The sequence below is a fragment of the Nylanderia fulva genome, unplaced genomic scaffold (genome assembly GCF_048542155.1).
Source record: "Nylanderia fulva isolate GAGA-0341 unplaced genomic scaffold, ASM4854215v1 Scaffold14, whole genome shotgun sequence".
In the NCBI taxonomy this organism is placed as follows: Eukaryota; Metazoa; Arthropoda; class Insecta; order Hymenoptera; family Formicidae; genus Nylanderia; species Nylanderia fulva.
In genome coordinates, this window is record NW_028189622.1 from 5870579 (window position 1) to 5892077 (window position 21499).

Consider the following 21499-nt stretch of genomic DNA (forward strand, 5'->3'; position numbering starts at 1 on the left):
ATCTGATATTACGTCTCTAAATTCTCATCTGTCATCTTCTAATATTCGCCCCTTTTCCTTCCACAATTTCATATTTTATTTCGTATAGATTGGTTTTAGATTAGTAGGAATATATTTTTAATCTTCATGTAAAAGATGCGGAAGATAAGAGTTAAATGATAATCACACGATATAAAATTAAGTTATTTTTGAAAATGTTTCTGTTACTTATATTTGGCGGATCACAGACTTATGTTTATATTAATTATATTTTATGTTTAAGATATACGCCTCCTATTTCTTATTCAAATTTTATGCGGATACGGTCAGCAGAAAGAACGCGCGGAATCTCGTTCTAAATAATCGCGCAATGTCGTAGCACGCCATTTTTGGTTATTTCTTTAATTAATCCTAAGTGGTTAGCGTGAAAGTCATTAGTTTTTGTTCTCGCGAGTAAACGTGCACGGTTAATTTCGTCAGTAGTGAATGTGAAGTCGAAATATGGTTGATTCCAGCACGCGAGTTGTATCTTCTCGCTTTTTCTTTTAATGACTTTTACCTCTTGTTTCTTTCCTTCTCCCTTTTGTACGATTTATTTTGCCGGGTTATTTCTTTGACGCACAACCGAAACTTTTCAGTTTTTCCACACGGTTTTTATTTTTGTCATTCGATTAAAATGCAAGCTCTTTTTATGTTCGTTGGCACTCTACAAAGTACAAACGTTACACTGTTAAATTCGTTCGCGACGTTTAATTATCACAGAGTGATACACGACATCATTATCCGTTGAATTTAGTATTCGCGGACAATATACATATTGCGAATGTGTATTGTAAAACGACCGGTTTTTAACGTCACTGTCGCTGTCGTGAAAAAATGTTTACAACAATGGAAGATAATGTATTATGCGTATCAACGAATCTTTTTTTTGAGTTTCCATTTATGATATATATTACACGAGAAATTCGTATGTGTTTTCTACGACGTTATTTCAATAAATCTGAACTTAATTAGAATTGCTGATATATCCTCATTAATTAATCACATATATACAAATATAAAATACAGCTTTGTACGCAAATATGGCCGAAGAACAGACATATACATGTGTCACAATTGCTACTTTCTTGCTACTTGCAAACTTTATTATAGATTATGTTGAATTATTTTAATTTAAATTAATTATGCGCTCTATCATGCTGCGAACGTAACTATTATGCTTTTTATATCTTCTATAAATATTGAGTGTAATTTTTCTCTAATTTCAGACGATATTGGAAACATATTTTCACTACTCTTATTATAAATCATATAAGAGGATGACCGTAAGATTGGCTGCAATCCAGTACTAAAGGCCTTAAGGTTTCAATTTTTTTGGGAACCGAAATTGTAAGTATAATTTTTTGAATCCATATCAATCTTTCACTTTTGTTATACACACATATAAGCAAGTCTAACAATAGGGTTAATATTAATTTTCATTCAGTGAATATCGCTGGGGTAAACCGCGGCTATAATTTATCGCTGGGACATTAACTGCGCGTCTGCGGAGTAAATTTTTTTCGAGGTTTGAAACGCTTGCAAATATCGTCGCTCGTATGCACGTAACGACAAGAGAAGTCGAACGAAACGATCGGATCGACTCGTGCGGCCTGCCGCAAAATTGAGAGTTAACGAACCTCGACGAACTCGCTGACATTCTTCGGGTTGCACAATCCTGGTGACGGGTGCACGCTTATATGTGCACAGCACACGCGTGCAAGTACAGCGTGTTTGAAAGAAAAAATCGTCTACTTTCTCTTGTAAGATATGGAAGAAATTTAAAGTCGATCTTTCCTGCTAAATATTTAGCAGAGTCATTTTGAATTTTTAACGCTACATTTTTCTATTCGGCGGCCTCTTTAAAGATCATTCGCTAAAATTATTTTTATTTCTTAATTTTATAATCTACAAATTGTTCAACGGGGAAAAGGACTAATATTTTTTTAGAATATTTGCAGCTGAAAAAAATGATTTCTGAGATAAGTTATAAATTAAAAGGCCAACTTAACGAGCTGATTAATTAGGTGTTAACAATTTATTCTAAGTCATGAAAATAATACAAATGATAATTAGTAAACGTTTCGACTGTACAAAATTAGACGTTTATTTAAAAAGAACTACAGAAATCTGATGTTCGGGGTTAAGCTCTTTAACGACTAATTTGAACGATCAGCCGTAATTCAAGCCAACAATTATAATGTGTTATACTGCGTTTTTCATATTATAAGTCTATATATTTTACATGTATGATATAAGTTCGGTCTTTCCAAATTATTTGATTTATGGATATGTTAGCAAAGCGATATTTGTATTGATAAAAACTGTCGTACAGTCGAAACGTTTACTAATTATCATTTGTATTATTTTCATGACTTAGAATAAATTGTTAACACCTAATTAATCAGCTCGTTAAGTTGGCCTTTTAATTTATAACTTATTTGAATTTTACACGAGCCGAATTTTATTTCTCATTATATATATTTGATTTCTGAGAGATCGCGTATAAACGAGTACAGCTTGCGACTTCTCGCGCACAATCTGCGGGAGCGAAAGCGGGATGTGTCGAGCTTGAAACGTTGACAGGTAATTTATTCACCTGCGAAATCGAGACGAGTTCGAGTTTCCGCGCACGTATTGCCGACAGGTAGTTTTCCTAATTGCCTGGTTAGTCGTTTAACGGTTTGTTTACGAACCGAGAGGAGAGTGGCGTGGAATATTTTCCAACTCACGATTATCATTAAAGAGACACACGTTTACAAAGCGCAACGGCAGAGATGCGTTTCGAGGATCGGTATTCCTTTTATTATACGATGAACTCGGGACTATCAAACTCACTTAACGATGCGGCGAATCCTTCGAGAGAGGAAGAAACGTGCAGAATAGTTGAAAGATTTCACATAAATATTCAACATTATCATTTTGATTGGATTATATATTTTCTCATTACACTCTGCGTATTTTTGAAATAATTTGTTCATATACATATCAGGAGAGATGAGGAAATCGCGTCGGATACAAACTTGTCAAATGAATAAAAAAATGTATACCTAATAATGCATAAAAAAATTCTGTCTCTGAATCATTACGCCGACGAGAAAGAGTATCGACGTACTATTTTTTACGAGGACAAAATCCTCCTGCGTCAATGGTCGTTTCTTAGCACGAATTGCGGCGCACCGCACGTCGGGGAAGGCGTTCTCGTTTCGTATAGGGCAGGATCGATCTAAGGGCCGCCATCGAGAGACGAGGGAGAACCAAGAGCGGTTTTCTGGTATCACCTTATAGCAAGCGGCAGATGTGCACCCGTGTGTTCCCGTCCCTCTATCTCCTCCCTTTCCTGTCCTTCCCGCCTTTCTGTGTTCAATGCACACGCACACTCTTTCTCTCTCCTCTATTTTATGGAATCATCGCCTCCGAGACCTCGTATATTTGCCATAAGGCAAGCATCGGCGAATACCTAAGCGACGTTCGGTGTATGCGCGCCATGGCTTTCTAATGCTACCATTATCCGAAAACTTCACCGACAATAAATACGTGAGGTGGTTGCTAGTAATAAAGGAACGTGTTATCGCATAAATCATTCTTGAATTACTGATACTCAGCTCGCTGTGTCTTCTTATGCCAGGCCGTTATTAAACAGATCGGAAGAATCGATAGAAAACCGCGACATCTCTCCCGACAGAAACGAGCATCGATGATAATAATACGGGGTGATCAGAATAAGATACAAATCAAGCTTTATGAAACCTATATTTGAATAATCCACAAAAGTATATATGCTTATTTCGAATAAAAAAAAACAGTTATTTTGATAGCGCAAAGTATAATTTCTGTTTTATTTGATTTAATATTTTGATTAAATATATTTTTCGTTCCAAGTCGGATATTATTTTAGTCAATATAATTCAAGAAAACAAAACTGGTCTCAACCCGTCTCTGCATGGTCTCACGAAGGTATCCCATCGTAAAACAGGCACAAAGGAAAATAATTATATTTTACTGATGTGGATAGATAGGTAGGCTTACATATATAGACACGTTTTCGTAGGTAAAGATTATTACTAGCCAGCAGGCGCACCAGCTTGTTCAGGTATACAAAAAGAACACTAATCGACCCATTGTCCAGCTTGATGAGACAATCTTATAGGGTCGAATCGTTGTTTCCTTTAGAGCTCGTCGTATATTGAACTTAAACCACGAAACAAATATGCTAAAATTAATTTTAACAGTTTACCGATAAATAAAGTTTATCAGATCTCTCATGGAAATAATAAATGTATTATAAATATATTATAATAAATATAAATTTAAATATATGCAAAATATTGCGTGATTTTACGAAGACTCACACAATGCTTTATATTTATAATGTATATTTAAATTTAAATTTATATTTATAATTTGATTATAAATATAAGTGAATTTTGTCATAACTCTGGTATTAATGACCAAACGTTGATAAAATACAATCATGCTTTTTAATATTATTAATCCGCTGACAATAAAGAAAATAAAGATAATTTCCGAATATATAATAAATTTGATAACTGTTGCATCGTTAAAACGTATAATACATCGGATATTTTATTTATTAATCAAATTACGCATGAGTAATCTCTAATTCTTATCGTTGGTTCCAATCGACTGTTGCATTATCATAAAAGAGAGAGGAGCGTCGACAAAAAGAGACGACCGACTTCTTTACGCATTCGGCACCCGAAATCTCGTTTAGATTCTAGGGTCCGAAGCACGATGAGGAATCTCTCGTGTGCGAGGGACCTTCCTGACATTCCTGCGCACCGACGACAGAATCCGGACAGAAGACGTCGCGGATTTGAGAGCCCGCGAATTCCGCGGTCGCCGCGGCAAACTGGAATCGGTCGTCTCCTTTGATGGGTGGAATAAAAAAATGGGCGGCGCCTCTTGGATGTTCCTGGGCCCGATCTAAGCCCGAGACCAGGCCGAGCGAGGCCGGACCTTAGAGATCGGTCCCTTTCTCCCTCTTCGTTCGAAGGACCACTTTTCTCCCTGCGCATCCCATCCCTTCTAAAAAGAGAACAGGAGAGGGAAAGATGGTTGGGCCCGACAAGTGGACGAAAACGGCCAACCATCGGCAGCCTGCGCGGCGACGGGAATATCAAGAGATTCTGCTTCACGGATCCGGACAAAGGCGAGCTGCTGTTGTTGTTGTTGGCGTTGTTGTCGACATCGTCTTCGAATCAAGTTACGGCCCTTGCTCGCACCCGTTTGTCCTTGTTAGGCCGAGAGGGTCCAGCCGGATCGAGAGTATCGATGCCGATCCTACGGCAGGAGATATGTGCGCTGATACTGTGATTATTCGTAATGAGACTAGATTCTTTCATCGATTAGACTTTTCGCGCAAGCTTCCATAGACAAGATTTTAGAAAAATCGTTGATAAATTATATCAAACTCAATTGATACAAAGTTTCGCTCGTATATTGTAAATACAACTAGTGATAGATAAAAAGGCCAACTTGTCGAGCAATTATTAGAGTTGTTCTGTCAAATAAAATTTATTCCATGTATAAACTAAACATAAAATATTATGTGAAAGCTACAAACATTCTATATTCAAACTTAAGCGAAAATTACAATTATTATAAAATAAATATTACAGTAATTATTAAAAAATTCCACATAATATCGAAAATTAATGTTAGTTCTTCAATAAGAGTCGAGAATTTGTAAGCAGTTAAAGCGTGTTTCAATCCGTCATATCCAACAAATGTTCGATATGATCTTTGATTTTAATCAAATCTCGAAAAGTTTCATCGTTAATATGCGAGAAATTAATACGTTCCGTAGGCGTTGACATCGTCCTTGACAATTTTAACCACGTTTTTTTGAAAAAGTTATTGAAGATGACACAAGACAAGACCAACAATATAAAAAGACACCTCATTTCAAACTCTCAAAAGCTTAAGTTTGAATATATAGAATGTTTGTAGCTTTCACATAATGTTCTATATTTAGTTTATACATATGGAATAAATTTTATTTGACAGAACAACTCTAATAATTGCTCGATAAGTTTTTATCTATCACTAGTTGTATTTATCAAACTATTTTTTGTCAGAAGCCAATATGAAATAATTTCGTAAAATTTCTATATCCCGCAACAAGAACATCCTTCAACACTGCGATATTCGCCGTGGAATTCGAGATAAAGGTCGAACGAATTTATCCGTGCATGCGTTCTACCGCGGTTTCTTCGCCAGCAGAGGTGACTGACCGATTCTCCAATTCCGACGAATCTTCGGTCCGTAAATTTTAATCATAGAATTGCAGATCGTGCCGTGGGCCTCCGGTCGGCGCGTTCGCGTGATTGCCATCATTTTTTTTTCCTCAACTACCTTTCTCTCTCCTATCTTCCTCTTTCTCCTCGAAAGCCGTTCGAAGGCTGACAACCCTCGGGAGACGGATAAGCGGGTTCCCGAACGGGAGACACCGCGGAATGAAATATCTCTCTCGCGAACGCGCCGCCTGTATATATCGGTAGGAGAGGAAGAGATTCTCGTTTTCGTTCGGGTTACACACGCGCGTGCCAACGTATACGTGACACGCACGGCTCGACTTTAGTCGCGTTTCGTGCACGCCTGTTCTTTTCGGCCACCCCTTTTCGAAGGATTTTTCTCGCGGCGATTACTTCCGTGCGCGAATTTCTGCCAAATTGTCTCCTCTACCTGTATATACACGTCGTGGACTTTATCCTTCTCGCTACCTGTTTACGACTGGTTTCCTTCTCGCAGAGCTGTGATAATTAACTCTCGCCGCAAACATCGTTTGCCGTATCGTCGAGACGGATCTTATCGCTTCTTCAGGCGATCGTTTGTATAGAATGAAAAAGTAGGCTTGTGTCTTCGATCAAGATCTGACTTACTTAGATTTCGCACAAAGTTCGCTATGCTATAGCGAGGCCCAGATTTTATCTCCGAACATGGACGTCCGTAGGATTTTTTCCAAAAGGATATTATTAATTTTTTCTTTTTTAATTTTTTAAAATTCATTTCTTTTCCTTTCTTTTTTTATATTAAATATGCAAATAATTTTTAGGATTTATTCAAAAGGAGAGCAAATGCCTCCTCTTACCTCCCTCTGCCAAGGTCTCCAAATGAATGTTTCATAAAACATTCGACAGTTCGATCTAAAAGATCATCGTAAATTTTCTATAATAACCGAAAGAAAAAAAGATTTTTAAATAAAAAAAAAAAAAAATTTTTTTTAAGAACTTGAAATATTTTTCGCAAGCTGCAGAAACACGTTTACATAACAATCACTGCGGTTTATAAATTGATTGATCGACATCGGGATTACGTTGCGCGTCCAATTTCGCGACTGTGGGACCGAGGCACGTCAGAATCGCGCAGAAGAAGAGGAGATAAATAGAGAAACGGAGAAAGATGAGGCTGGGAGCGAGAGAGTCTGAAATGAGTATCGTAAGAGCGCGGCGAAGAAACTATAGTGAATTTCGTCTTGGGTGGTCCCGGATCGGCAGCGGGCCCTGTCGCGTCCCCTCACCACGTCGGACAAGGGAGGGGGGGGGGAGGGGAAGGCTCCCCCCTCTCGGACCCCTTTGCCATCGACGGGCCCCACTATGACGGCGGCACACAGCGCGAAGAGAGGGCCCACTCCTGAGGAGCCGCATCGCAGCCGCTACCAGCCGCGAGTGGAACGAGACGGCCCGCCGCGCTCATTTGTATGTCTGTAATTAGATAGCCACCCCCTAATACGATCCCCGCGTGAGTGTTATTATTTCCAGCCACGAAGGACGCCGCGGAGGAATGTGCGAGTCCGAAACTTCTTCGCCGTCGATTTTTCCCAGACACGAGAGGAGTAATTCGTCGAGTATAATTTTTATTTTTTTTTTTTTTATTATCGCGTCGGAATATATGTAATATACACAAATGACGAATCTTCGCAAAACGATGTGGAAACACAGGGCAAATGTAATTATACGAATTCTTTTTATCCAGACAAATCGTTTTTCTTTTTGCACATTTCAACGCGCTGAAAATTTATTCAATTTTAAAAAAAATTTGGGATTTTAATTATAAATGTTGGATTTATTTATTAATTAATTCTATATTCCAAAGGATTGTGCGCTTGTATCTCTCTCGGACGGGTATAAAGTTTATGAGACATGTGTTACACGCGAAGAAAGTCGACGCGTTAACTATGTTTGTATCGGCGAAAATTTAAGTTAATAACAATTTCGAGTAAATTGTACAATCGTTTAACCTACATCAGCTGTTCCGCGTCAGTATAAACGCTAAATGCTAATAACTACCAATTAGAATGACGAATGAGTTAAATGTACGTTGTGCATTCTCCTCGCGGGATAACGTGCATTTCTTACTAATGAAAATTACACATAATAATCATCCCGCGGGTTTACTTATTATTCAGTCTGTTTACGTGCAAGAATAATTATAACTATGACTGTTAATTTTAGCTTATCCATGCATAATAAATGGATACGTAAGAAATTGATTAATTTTTCATTTTTAATATTACATTGTCTAATTGTAAAACGAAATTCACGATATAATGTGTATCATCTTTGCTGGAAAAATATAATTGATTATATTTCTTTCATGTGTATTCAATAAAAAAATGAGGTCTGATTATCGAATTTATAAAAATGCAATTTTTTAAAGATATCTTAAATTTGTTTGCACTGTTTTTTATTCGTGATATTTTTATCACTAATATAATTTCTTTCGTTTGTAAGTCGTTAGATTTATTTTAAATTCAGGATTCGACAATCAAATACTACATTTTTTATGATTACAATTATAAATAAAATTGTTGGTATCACAAACATGAGAAATACTATTATTTTCTGTATCAAGTTTAATTTATTAAATATGAACTGCCAAGTTCAAAATAATTAAAAATATTCTCACTAATTAATGAAAAATTATGTTTATTATCAATCATGTTTTCATCGTGAAAATGTTGTTACGTAATATTAGCAAAAAATATTAAAACATATACATGACCTATATAATATCCAAATTTTTTAAATATACATAAAAGTATAATTTTTTTTCCCAATTCGAAATGTAAGATATTTTAATTTATACCCCGTAAGAGAGCAGGTATAGGATTTATTCGCGCTAGTTAAACGATTCACCGTAATAAAGCGCGCGTCGTCGCAGAGGTATTATATATTACCGAGGCCTACAAACAATAGGATTCAATTAAACGGCGTAAAAATGGAAGTCGGCCAGTCACACGCGCCAATGTACGCGTCACAAACGAGGGGTCGTAGGTGATAATTTACGATGTCCCGCACGATCCCCGCTTGTCGGATTAATAGAGGGTTAATTTAGGCGGAGTATCCCGGCGCGCCTGTTATCTCCCACGCAGTATTTGCACAGCTCATCCCAAATCGTACGTATCTCTCTCCCCCATCGGCCGCATAATTATTGCCGCTCGTCGGCCGTCACGGCTGGTGATTGTGAATTTTGAATCCTCGACGAGGCGTGTAATCGACGCGCGTTGTTCTCCACGGCTATCTCGCGTGGATTTTCAAATATTGAATCTTCTTCTCTGCCCATGCGTATTTTTGCACGCGCGTTCCGCGTTGCGTCACGTAAAAATTCCACAATTATACTTATATTGATAGTTCAATAACAAAACATTTTATTTTCCGTATTTCAATTATCTGATGTAACGATACGATTATTAAATATTATTTTTAGCGTTAGATTATTGATTTACATATTTATTTTTTTAATACGATTCTCAAAATGATTCAATCGCGTGATCAATTATATATCTATTACGACGACGATGTTACGCAAAGATCAACGAATCGTTCATCCTTGCATAATATCGCATCTAAACTAGTTTGTAACAACGTGACTATTTGAATATCATTTTTTGATCGTTAGATTATTGATTTATATATTAATTTTTTAATATGATTCTCAAAATGATTCAGTCGCGTGTTCCATTACATCTATTACGACGACGATGTTACGCAAAGATCGACATCGCGTATATCCAAACTGGTTTGTTACTGGTTCCCGTGTTAACAAACACAGATGGTTCGATTATTTCGCGCGGCGAGAGCAAATGAGCAATCGCGCGTGAATCTACGGGCCGCCTACAAGCGCTCATTGCTCCAAGGAAGATTCGTTTGCAAAGGGAGAAGAAGTGATGCGAGCAATTTACGGGCGCGGCGCGGTCGCTCAACTACGCATATCGCGTAACGACCGCCTCTAATCGATGATTAGAAGCTACCGTTCGTGTCGGCCGCAATCGGCGAGCCGATGTACGGGTTCGTTGTGCAGGTTCTCATATCGCATACTTCTATCATTATACACCGATACAGGGTGTTCAAAGAACATAGGAAATATTAATAAATATCTCCTTGTCGATATCTCAGATTGACTGGAATTTATACCAAATTTATTAATCGTAATTATTTTTTACAAAGTTGATTTTAATATTTTTCAGATTTTTTTAAATTAAAATTATATTATAATATTTAATATTGTTCTGTTATGTATTTTTGTTAAATGTACTTTCTGCGATTAATTTGATTAATCGTAAGGAATTTTTGTCTAACTAGTCCAAAAAGTAAAATTGAAATTTAATTTAAACAGATATTTATTCTGTTCATTTTAGAGCACCTGGTATAGAATGTACGTGTTCATGTACTCGTTTACGCGTGAGGATACGATTGATAGTTTTCACTTAAGGCGCACTGTATAAACTTAATTGTCGCTTCTGAGATACACGCGCATATATAGTCGTGTCTTCAGGGAACATCGTTACGCGTAGATGCGAATAATTTCCACGGTAAACATTTTCAGCCATTTTTCCTTGGTTAATACTCGTTCTTGCGTTTATGTGGTAACATAATGATTGTATATGCACGACGCCGCGAGGAAAAATGTTGACATAATCGTCTATTCATTAGTAAGTAAATTATTTTCTAAGATGATTGTCATGAGAACATATCTATGCTATAATGAAGACAAAGGAGGATATTACATCTAGAAATTCCAGGAAGACTGAAAAGAACGATAGTTTAGATATGATGGTTTCTCCTCTTCGCATAAAGCCATAAATTAAATAAATCATCTAATTATCTTCAGAAAAAAAATGCAAAAATCTGCAAAAATATTTTTCATTATATTTTAAAACGTGTCAAAAAATTAAATCGTTCTTCTATTCGAGATATATAATATGCGAAAATAAATGTTCACAATATTTATTTATTAATTATTTTACATTCATTGAAGTGAAAGGAAAAAGATGCGCGCTCCATTTAAGATCCTTGTTTCGCGGGGAATCAGGAAGAATATAACGTCGGAAGAAATCGCTCACGCGTGATGCATTTCATCCATCGAGTGTACGAATGTGTATGGTAATTACCCGAGCTCTTCGAATCGGTCAACGTCGTCGTGAGTTATTAATAAAGACGCAAGCCCGGGTCGCTATCCGTCCGAGTTGCTATCTCATCTACGACAGGATCGGGCCGATGTGCGCGAGATTCATCCGGTCGTAATCATTCATTCGGACATTAATATACGAGCGTATTAATTAATTCGACTTCATCGCCGGTAGCATTCGCCTCGACGTTACTCTTCGACGACGGTTTTCTCTTCGCGGGGGAACAATGCAATATTGCATGTGCATCTGCATTTGAAATGTATGCAACATCGTAATAAACGTGACAAAAATATTTTAACACGTCATTATTTCATAGAGATAAGAGTGTTATTTTTTTTTTAAATTTTAATTTTAGAAGTTTACATCGTAATAAACGTGACAAAAATATTTTAACACGTCATTATTTTATAGAGATAAGAGTGTAATTAAAAAAAAAATTTTAATTTTAGAAGCTAACGATTTCTTTTATCTGATAAATTGGTAAAGAAAAATCCCATTAAGCGCGACATGATTAAATCTAACGTGGCAGGTGTACATCGTCGATCGCTGACTCCTTGACTTTTTTCGGGGTCTCTACCGGATTCTCAAGATCCGTAAAACGATGCTCGGGAATTGCGGACATATATAACGTAGATCCTTATACTCTCGTCGCGCCTTGAGTTTTATTCCATTAACGTCAAAGAACGACCAGCTGAAAGAACGGCACTAATTTTCTGTCGTTAAGAACGCCGATACTTCGTAAAGTGACACGGAATACCTTACGTTAGCGATGTTGGGAAATAGCTAGCGAGAATCTTAACGATGGAGAAAGAAAAAGAATTGACAGGAATACCTCTTAGGTATCGATAATAATGATTATATAATTTGACGATGCTCTTGGAAGAATTAACGAGATAATTTATTCGCGCGTGACAATGGAAAAAAAAAATAAAAACGTTCATGATTAAATAATCGTGCTAAAAAGAAGGTAAAATATGAGTGGCGCGAGATAACGAAAATCCGTGCAAAGTCGTAAGTACGTTTCAGAAGACAGAAGAACCATGACGAAAAGTTAACGCAAGTTGTTAATTGGAAGTTCTCTTTACCTTGAATATTGTTGCGATAAAATCTTAAAGAACATATTTCAGGATTGTGTACTTTTCAATAATTAAAGCGTAAAATTGTCAAATTATCCTCAAATTAATTAAAGTTAATTAAAGTTTTATGTACTGTGGCATCTGTTTTAGTTTTAAATATTATGATATTCTTGAACCTTTTTAATGATATGTAAATTATTGCAGTTTTCGCAATAAATATAAATTGTTAATTACTCCCTCTATTTTAGAAATAAAAAGAAATATCCATTATAAAAAAATATAATTAAAGACTTGAAATTTGTTTTAATAAAATTTAATAATGCCATTTAAATGCGAACAAATTACTTAATCAATATAATTTAATATCGAAATTAATTCATAATTTTCTCGCCGAGAACAACAAAACCTATCGCGAAATGTCTCTTTCCGTAGCTTTCTCGAAAATTTATGAGGTGTATTTCCGGCTTGCTTTTCATCGCTCTAATCGACTCTCACGCTGCGCCTCGAATGACGCTACATCCGGTATAAGATAATCGTAACTTCTTTTCGGCGGTTTTACGCGACGACACGTACGTGGCTTTCCGCGACACAACGAATAGACATTGATCGGCTGCATTTCATTTCGGTTGTGACACTTCTTGCGGATGAGACCACCGTGACATTGGGTGGTCCCACCTTCCTCGACCTTCTCCGCGGGATTCTTCGTCTACCGGCATCGTGATCAGCCGTGTGAGCGAACGACGGTTTTCGCTCCTTATTCCGGCGCGCGTTCATTAGAATTTTATGTCGAGGGAGCTTCGCTAGGCGAGAAAGGGTGCGCAGAATCGTTTATAGGAGATTATGGGACACCGCGGTAGAGCGCGGCGGGATTGCCGAAGAGAGATTTTATCCCGTCTTTAAGCGAGGACAACAAATGCCGCGGCACGTTCGATCAACCCGACCGACGTCTCACGTCTCGCGCCTCATCGTCCGACTCGACCGGTGACTTTGTCGCAAAATTTGCATTTCCCGAGATGATAACTATGAAAGTGAGGGTCGCGGCGTGTTTCGCGCCGCAGGGAGAGATACATTGTATCATTTATCTAACGCGATTGCACGAGTAACTATATCAACTGGCCGTATAATTAAGCTTCAGAGAGTAATTTGCATTATCTCGCTACATGATAATAATTAAGATGATACCAGGGAGCAGCAAGAGAGTCGAAGCGCTCTGGATTATCATTTAATTCAATTTAATGATTCGTAATAGCCAAGTGCATAAGCAGGGTGTTCAGCAGATTCAATGAAAAAATTCCTTGATTTTTTTAGATTTTCCAAGACCAGAGATTAATTTTTTTCCTGACTTTTTAGTGTTACTTTTTCCAAACATATAATTTGCATATATAACAGTATGATAAATCAATTAAATGTTATCATGAAATACTTGAGATATTTAAACTATTTAAATAATCACATGTTTTATTTATATTATATCAAATTTTTTAGTTTTGTCTCTATCGCAGACACATTGAAATAAAATAACACGACGATGAAAATATAAATTAAAATATAAAATATAAATATATAAATTAACGAACACGTTGTAGCTGAATCGATTTTTAACGACACAGAAAATTAGCGTGCTGGGAGTCAAGGAACAGTTATATTTATTTAATAAAAATGTTCAAATATTGAGAGAGATGTAGAATAATGTAAAAAAATCCAGATAAATTCCAGATTTATAAAATTCCTTGACAATGCCCGATTTTCCAAGATTTCCCTGATAAGTACTCTTCGACGCAAAGAGCACGTCGTCGCGGAAACGATAAATTTCGCGCGAACACGTACCTATATCGCTGCGCACGCATAGCTTCTCCGACTAACGAACTTTCATTCGTCAACATTCAACTTAATTAAACGGCATGTCACTACGACGCGGTATCCCGCAAGAAACACGAAGGAGAGAAGCTCGATAAACGTTGGCCGTTCCACGAACGCTCTTGCTTAAAGGAGAGGAATCGTGAGCGGATCGAATCTCTCTCGTCCGTGGAAGATCCTCGATATATAGGGAAGGGAAAAAGACGCGTTGGCATTTTTGAGAATTCGAGTACTAAATAAAACATCACTCGATGCTCGGCTTATCCCTCCACTCATTCCGCTCGTTCTCTTCTCTTCTCATCCAGCTTCTCACCGCGAGGGATCCCGTCGTTAGTACGTCCGACATGTACCTATACGTCTCGTGCACACAATCTGGTTTCCGTGGTACCTCATTCCCGTCCATCGTACATTGTCCTTGTCGTCGTCGACCACCATCGTCCTCTCTCCATGCCGGTGATAGAGAAGCAAACCGCAAGGGTGTCCATCACTGTCGTCGGCTACGACCGGGGCGATAACACGCGGTCCTCGGCGGACGAGAAAAATCCGGAGGAGAACCGCGATCGAGGAAGAAACGAATGGAAGGGAAGGAAAGGGCGGCGATCTCGCGAGATGCGCCTCTCGCATTCCGCGATCTTGTTCCGTCCGGTGTTTACAGAAGTAAATGCGAGCGCGCGCGTGTGTATATGTACGCGCGCATCTATATGAATCGCGGTCGCGAAAGAGTTTTAACTCATACAGACGCAATAATTGGCACTTGTACGAAACGATAATGTTGAAATAAAACCTACGAGAACGACTATATAAATGATTTCATGTAATGACGGATTGATAACTTTTTTATAAGCTAATGAGTTTAAAAATTGTCAGAAAAAGACAGCATTTTTTTATTAATGTAATCAGTTTATTACACTGAAAAAATTCATTGCACTTAACGAAATCTGCGGTCGAATATACGTGCAAATAAATATCCGCAGATTTTATTAAGTCAAATAATTTTTTTCCGTGTCATTTTTATTAATCATTCGAGTTATGTAATATGTAATAATAATATATATAAATGATTTAATATATAAATAATTTCATGTAATGACAGATTGATAACTTTTTTATAAGCTAATGAGTTTAAAAACTGTCAGAAAAAGACAGCATTTGTCGAAATAATTTAAGTTCGTATAAAGAAATAAGAGTATGTAATCAGTTTATTACACTGAAAAAATTCATTGCACTTAACGAAATCTGCGGTCGAATATACGTGCAAATAAATATCCGTAGATTTTATTAAGTCAAATAATTTTTTTCCGTGTAATTTTTATTAATCATTCGAGTTATGTAATATGTAATATATGTATTTTGTCAGTAATAGTATAATAATAATTATTTTTAATATAAATATTGGTTGAATAATATAATATATCAAACCCCAAGAACAGAGAGATTTCTTTTTGCTGGATAATTGTTTATTATTGCCAGCAGATGAACGTAATTATGCTCTTTGTCGATTATTCAATTTTGCGATTTGCGTTGGATGTTGGTTTTAATGCAAGTTTATTTTAACTATAAAAGCCAAGTTTTCAATCAAAATTGATTAAAATTTTTGCAGATATAATTTATAAAAAGTAAATTGTAATATAAAATAAAATTAATTAAACTTTTTTATAATTTATCATCACTTTAGAGATAATTTAATTAATCGATCACTTGGCTTTACATTGTAGTTAAACTAAAGTTTAATCACAAAGTCCACAAACAAGTTACAGAATATAAACAGATGGGCTATAAAAAATTAGGATAAGCTTGACGCGTGTTACAAAATTAAATTATTATTTATCATATATAATTAATAAAATTACTATAGCTTATTATACATTAAATTAAATATATTAATTTAAAAAATGCTTTCCATAATTATCTTTAATTTATACTTTCTAATTTTTTAGATTTACTTTTGCAATTATAGATAAAATGCATATTGAAAGAATTTATTAAAAGTTATTTAACCCAATTTGTTCTAGCTCATCCATTTTGAGGTGACGGATCTATCTACAATATATAATCTACACTACAATCTACATATCCGTACCTCAAAATTAAATAAAAATTTATCACTCACCGACACTGAAGCGGAGTTGTTGATATTAAAGTTACGTTGTCTGTAACATATAAATATAAAATCTAAATTATAGCAATGCCGAAAATAATTTATATTTCAAAGAATTATTATTATTATACACGTCGAATTTTTCTACCAAATGATAAATTGTGAAAAGTATGCAGATTACAATGCATCTTTTAAATTACAATTTTTCTATTGAATTGTCAGAATAAAACGACTACGATTATTCTCTACTGAGAGATGATTCCGTGTCTATTATTTAATTCTGAAAATTCGAGATGCTGTTGATAAATCGTAAAACATGTTTGTAAATCGACGAATTTCCTAAACTTTAATTTTTTTATTAGATCGAGGATTAATTAATACATATGCTAAGAAAACTCTCCTTCTCCTTATCATCTCTAATTTCTTTCTTAGCAATTAATATTCATCACAATGAATTATTTGTCGGTTAAATTTTATACGTCGTGTGACGAATTATGATGTTAAAAACGAATGTTACGTTATAAATAAAATGCGTGTTTAATATAATAAAATATGTTATCTATAATAAATTTTACGCAATTACCGCATCACCTTTATTTAAATCAAAATCAATCACGAATAATTAAAGTCACTTTGAGAAATTGCAACTTTGCATGTGGTATCCACATTGACCGGTTACAAAATTGTTTTTATTCTTTAAGCAAAGCGTAACAAATAATGGAACAAGTGTTTATATAATCGTATGTTTGTTAACAGTTTACAACAGATCGCAATTACGACATTTAATATTTATCATTCAATTAATTAAATCAGCGCGATTGACACTATGTGCTGTAATATTTATATGGTATATAAATAATGATTTTCATATTAAATGCACTTGTTTGCATACAATGCTTCAGAGAAACATAACAAGTATTATATTTCAAATATTGTGCAACATCATTTACAATTACTTATATAAATATAAATGTTAAAAATTTTCAAATTAAATTTTTTTTTAAAATATACATGTTTCAGGAATAAAATCAAACAAGTAAAAATCAGCGCAGATTAATATTAATATTTAACAATTAAGACGTTATTCTTGAGAAATCAAAAAGAATTAAATAATTAACACGCACACATTTATTTCCTACTTATAGAAAATGTTCGGAACTACACCGATGTTATGTAATTGCGATAATTAACTAGCAATAGATTGAATGAGATAAATTTATGTGGGTAACTACATTTATAGATAATGAATTACTGCGACAAAAAACTCGAGCGAGCGCCTTTTAAAGTTTTAAAGATAGAGCCTTTGAAAGAAGGTAGAGACGTTTTCAAAGAAAGCAAAGAGATAACGTGAGAAAGATGCGAAGAGCTGAATAAGAAAAGAATACGAAAAGAAAGTCCGTTAATAATGCTCGAAATTATATCGATGTTATATTTCGGGTGTGTGAGAGACTAAAAGTTGAATGAAATAAATTTGTGTGGGTAACTCGAGTAAGTCTATTGAGTTATAAATCACTGCGATAAGCCACTCGATGACAGCTGGACATGTAATGTGATATCTTCGGTCTTCGGTGAGATGTGCGACACCTAAACAACTGAAAATAGTCGAAAAGAGATAGAGTTTTGCTTTTTCGGCGTATCGAGCTTACGAACGGTGTTTGCTCGAGCCTTTTAAAAAATAGAGATAAAGCGAGAAAAATGCGAAGAGAATAAGAAAAGGACGCGAGAAAAGTACGAGACACGATATTTCGTCAACGAAACGATGTTACGCGAATTGATTTTTCTATTTAACTGAGATTAAAATCATTATAAATATTAGATTTCGTGCGATGACTCCGCACGAATTCATTATTAATAATTAATTAATAATGTTGATCAATACACAAATAATGTTAACATATGTTAAGAGAATTATTGCCTGCATTTCGCAATTTCTATTTTCTTCTTTCGTAATAATTTTAATATTCATGCAATTATATGTCGATTAAATTTTTTACACTTATATGACAAATTATGATGTTTAAATACAAGTTTTGCATTGTGAATCGATTGCGTGAATGCGTGTTTAATTCGCACTGTAAAACGTGCATTGTTGTATTCGTTACAAGTTCGTTTTAAAAAATCCAAATTATATGTTTATTATTTAGATCGTTTCGAAAAGTCGAAACAATATATACAATCAAATTATAAGATCGAATAATTAAAATGAGGATAAGCTGTATGATACATCAATTAATAATTAATCTATACTTAAAAAAGTTTAAATGCATAGTATGTAAAATATTATGGCAATATATAATTTGGATTGAGAGCAGTAAAACGATGGAATCACAAAATCGAATGAATAAAATAAGGATAAGCTTTGTGATATATTAATTGTTGAATAAATAATTAATTTCTGTATTTTAAAATACTTGTAATTTAATATTCCGTATATTAGGTATATATATGCATAAAGAATATATAGTTTGTTTTATTTCTACGGCTCAGAGAATTATCATTGTGCAATATCAAGTGCGCATGTACAACAAATGACGGGTTGTCTCTCCCTTGCGGCTTTCTTTCCATCTCACATTGATAAGATCTATCGATTGAACACAAAATATAATATCCATTTAGATCGGTGGTTTGCTTCTATCTGATATAATGTCGCGTCATGGCAAAAATAGTCGCGCGAGATAGGTCGAACCGATATCGAAAAAGATATCACGCGCGGATCATCTTGGTCTGATTTAAATAACAAATAAACGTTACACGTCTATCCAGTGATCGTATATCTTGGAAAGAAAGTATGCGATCTCATTGTTTAGAGTAATTTTGAAAATTTAAAATTTACTAAAGTTAAGTTTATAGTCTCACTTTTTTTATAAATCTAAAATAATATTTTTAACAAATATTGTATTGTACATCAAACGTGAAGAGAACGATTATGATTTTTTACGACTACATGTAAATGTGTGCAAATATATTCAGTGTAAATAAAATTCTTGCGAATTTTAACTTTTAATATAAATTATTTTTTATCGCGAGCAATGTAGAAGAATATTGTAATAATATTTGTATTTTACAAGACAGAGATAATTATCAAACATTTATAATTGTATATACATACATCAGAAAGATCTTGAGATTAATTGGGGTCCTACAGAATTCTATTCTCATATAGAAATATTCTATTCTTATAAAGAAAGTTTTTATTTTATATTAAATAAAAAAATATATTATTATAAAACAGATTTCAAAATATTATTTTAAAAATATTCGATAATTATAATTAATGCAAATGAAAATATGATTAATTATATTTTCTAAAACAATTGAAAAACTTTTTTTGATAGAACTTTCAATATAAAATTTTATTTATTATTCAAAGATTAGAGCAAGTATTTTTGCTATTTTACTGAAATATTTTATAAAATTATTATAATTAGAATAAACACATTTATAATTATTACAATTCAAATATATTATTAATATTTCATAATTATTAATTATTAAAAAAAACTGTGTGTATCTTATATATAATCTTTATATTTGAGAATAATCAATCAGTTTTTATCACGTTATTTATCAATATGAAATAATTATAAATATAAAAGAAAAAATTATTGATATATATTTTTTATTATAGGTATCTTATTATATTTATATTTTTTCAGAATTAAAAAAAATCTTTAAAATATGGTTTAATATTCATCATATTTCATAATAATAATGTAAACTGAATTAATAACGCGGTCATAAACGATCCATTAATTTTATTAAGTAACAAATAATTTATATACATAAAAATTAAGTACATTATAAATCACTCACCTTATGATTATGCGCCCGATACTCGATGCCTTTCTCCAGGACTTCCTCCTCCTCTTTTTTTTACTTATTCTTGAGTCTTTTTCTGTAGCACTCACTATAGTCAGTCGCGAAATACGATAATTGTCGCGCGTACTTAATTAGCAACGTATCGGGCACCATTTTAACACGACACTTCTGACATTAATTACGCGCATTTTATTATTTTGCAACAAAAGACCAATAAAACTGAGGACCAATTTCACAAAGTCTGAAATAAATTGACATTAAAATTAACAAGGTGCCAACCACGAAATGACAAAGTCTGACGTTCAGAGATATGAACGTTTGATTTTCATCGGGTATCGACAGAATAATCGTAAGGTGAGCGATTTATGATGAATAAATATTTGTAATATACATAATATTATTATATATTTTTAACCTATTATATTATACTTATTACTTATATAAAATTAATAAACTTTATATTATAAAATATAATGAATATTAAACTATATTCTAAATATTTTATGTGAAATTCTGAAAAAAAAATATATATAATAAAAAATATAATCAACAATTTTTGTGAATATTTTCGTTTAATATTTCATATAAATATTTAAATTATTTAAGTAAGTTTCAATCTTATTTGCATACATGTATATATTTTATACATATCTAAAAAATTGTCTTGTATAGTATAATTTTTTAATTAAATATTAGTTTAAAGGATGGATAAAAATTCTATTTTGTAAAATATAATATTAATTAGTTTGAATATCCTGTTTTATGTGTAATATAATTTGCATATTTTTGTATTTTGCAGATTGACAACATGTACATTATAACTCTGCTGCTACGCATCGACCGGTGAGTCTATTTATTTTTTCAAAAATGTGAATGACGAAATGCAAGTTTATTTTTCAAGAAATGTAATCGATATTCATAAATAATATGATAAAAACTGATAATTTTTATCTCAACTATAGATATTATATAGATACACAATTTCTATAACTATAATAATTATAAAATATTTTCATAAAGTCATTGCAAAAATATTCGACATACAGTTTTTGAGTAAGCATGTTCTAATAAAAGTAAGATTTTCAGAAAGTCATCTATCAAAATATTTGACAAATGCCCTAGAAAATTTAATTAGGTATGGATGCAAAATCCATCGTATTGATTATAATTCTTGAGTATTATTAAATATTCAAATTG

The 21499-nt window shown here is 33.8% G+C and overlaps 1 protein-coding gene across 4 annotated transcripts in view; it reads left to right on the forward strand.

Annotated features, from left to right (window-relative positions):
* Window positions 1-21272, forward strand: part of LOC114929353 (uncharacterized) — a 79352-nt gene extending 58080 nt beyond the window's left edge. The window contains exons 4-5 of one of the 4 annotated variants that reach the window (XR_014924146.1): window positions 1248-1368; window positions 21102-21272. Coding sequence is in view for 3 of the 4 variants with exons in the window: in XM_085480257.1 (XP_085336383.1) it covers window positions 1248-1331 (84 nt within the window). In the remaining variant the exon portion in view is untranslated. Of the gene's footprint in view, window positions 1-1247; window positions 4277-16397; window positions 19435-21101 lie in introns of those variants that run through there. The other 3 variants (XM_085480257.1, XM_085480258.1, XM_085480256.1) reach the window with 3 other exon arrangements.
* The last annotated feature ends 227 nt before the right edge of the window (window positions 21273-21499 follow it).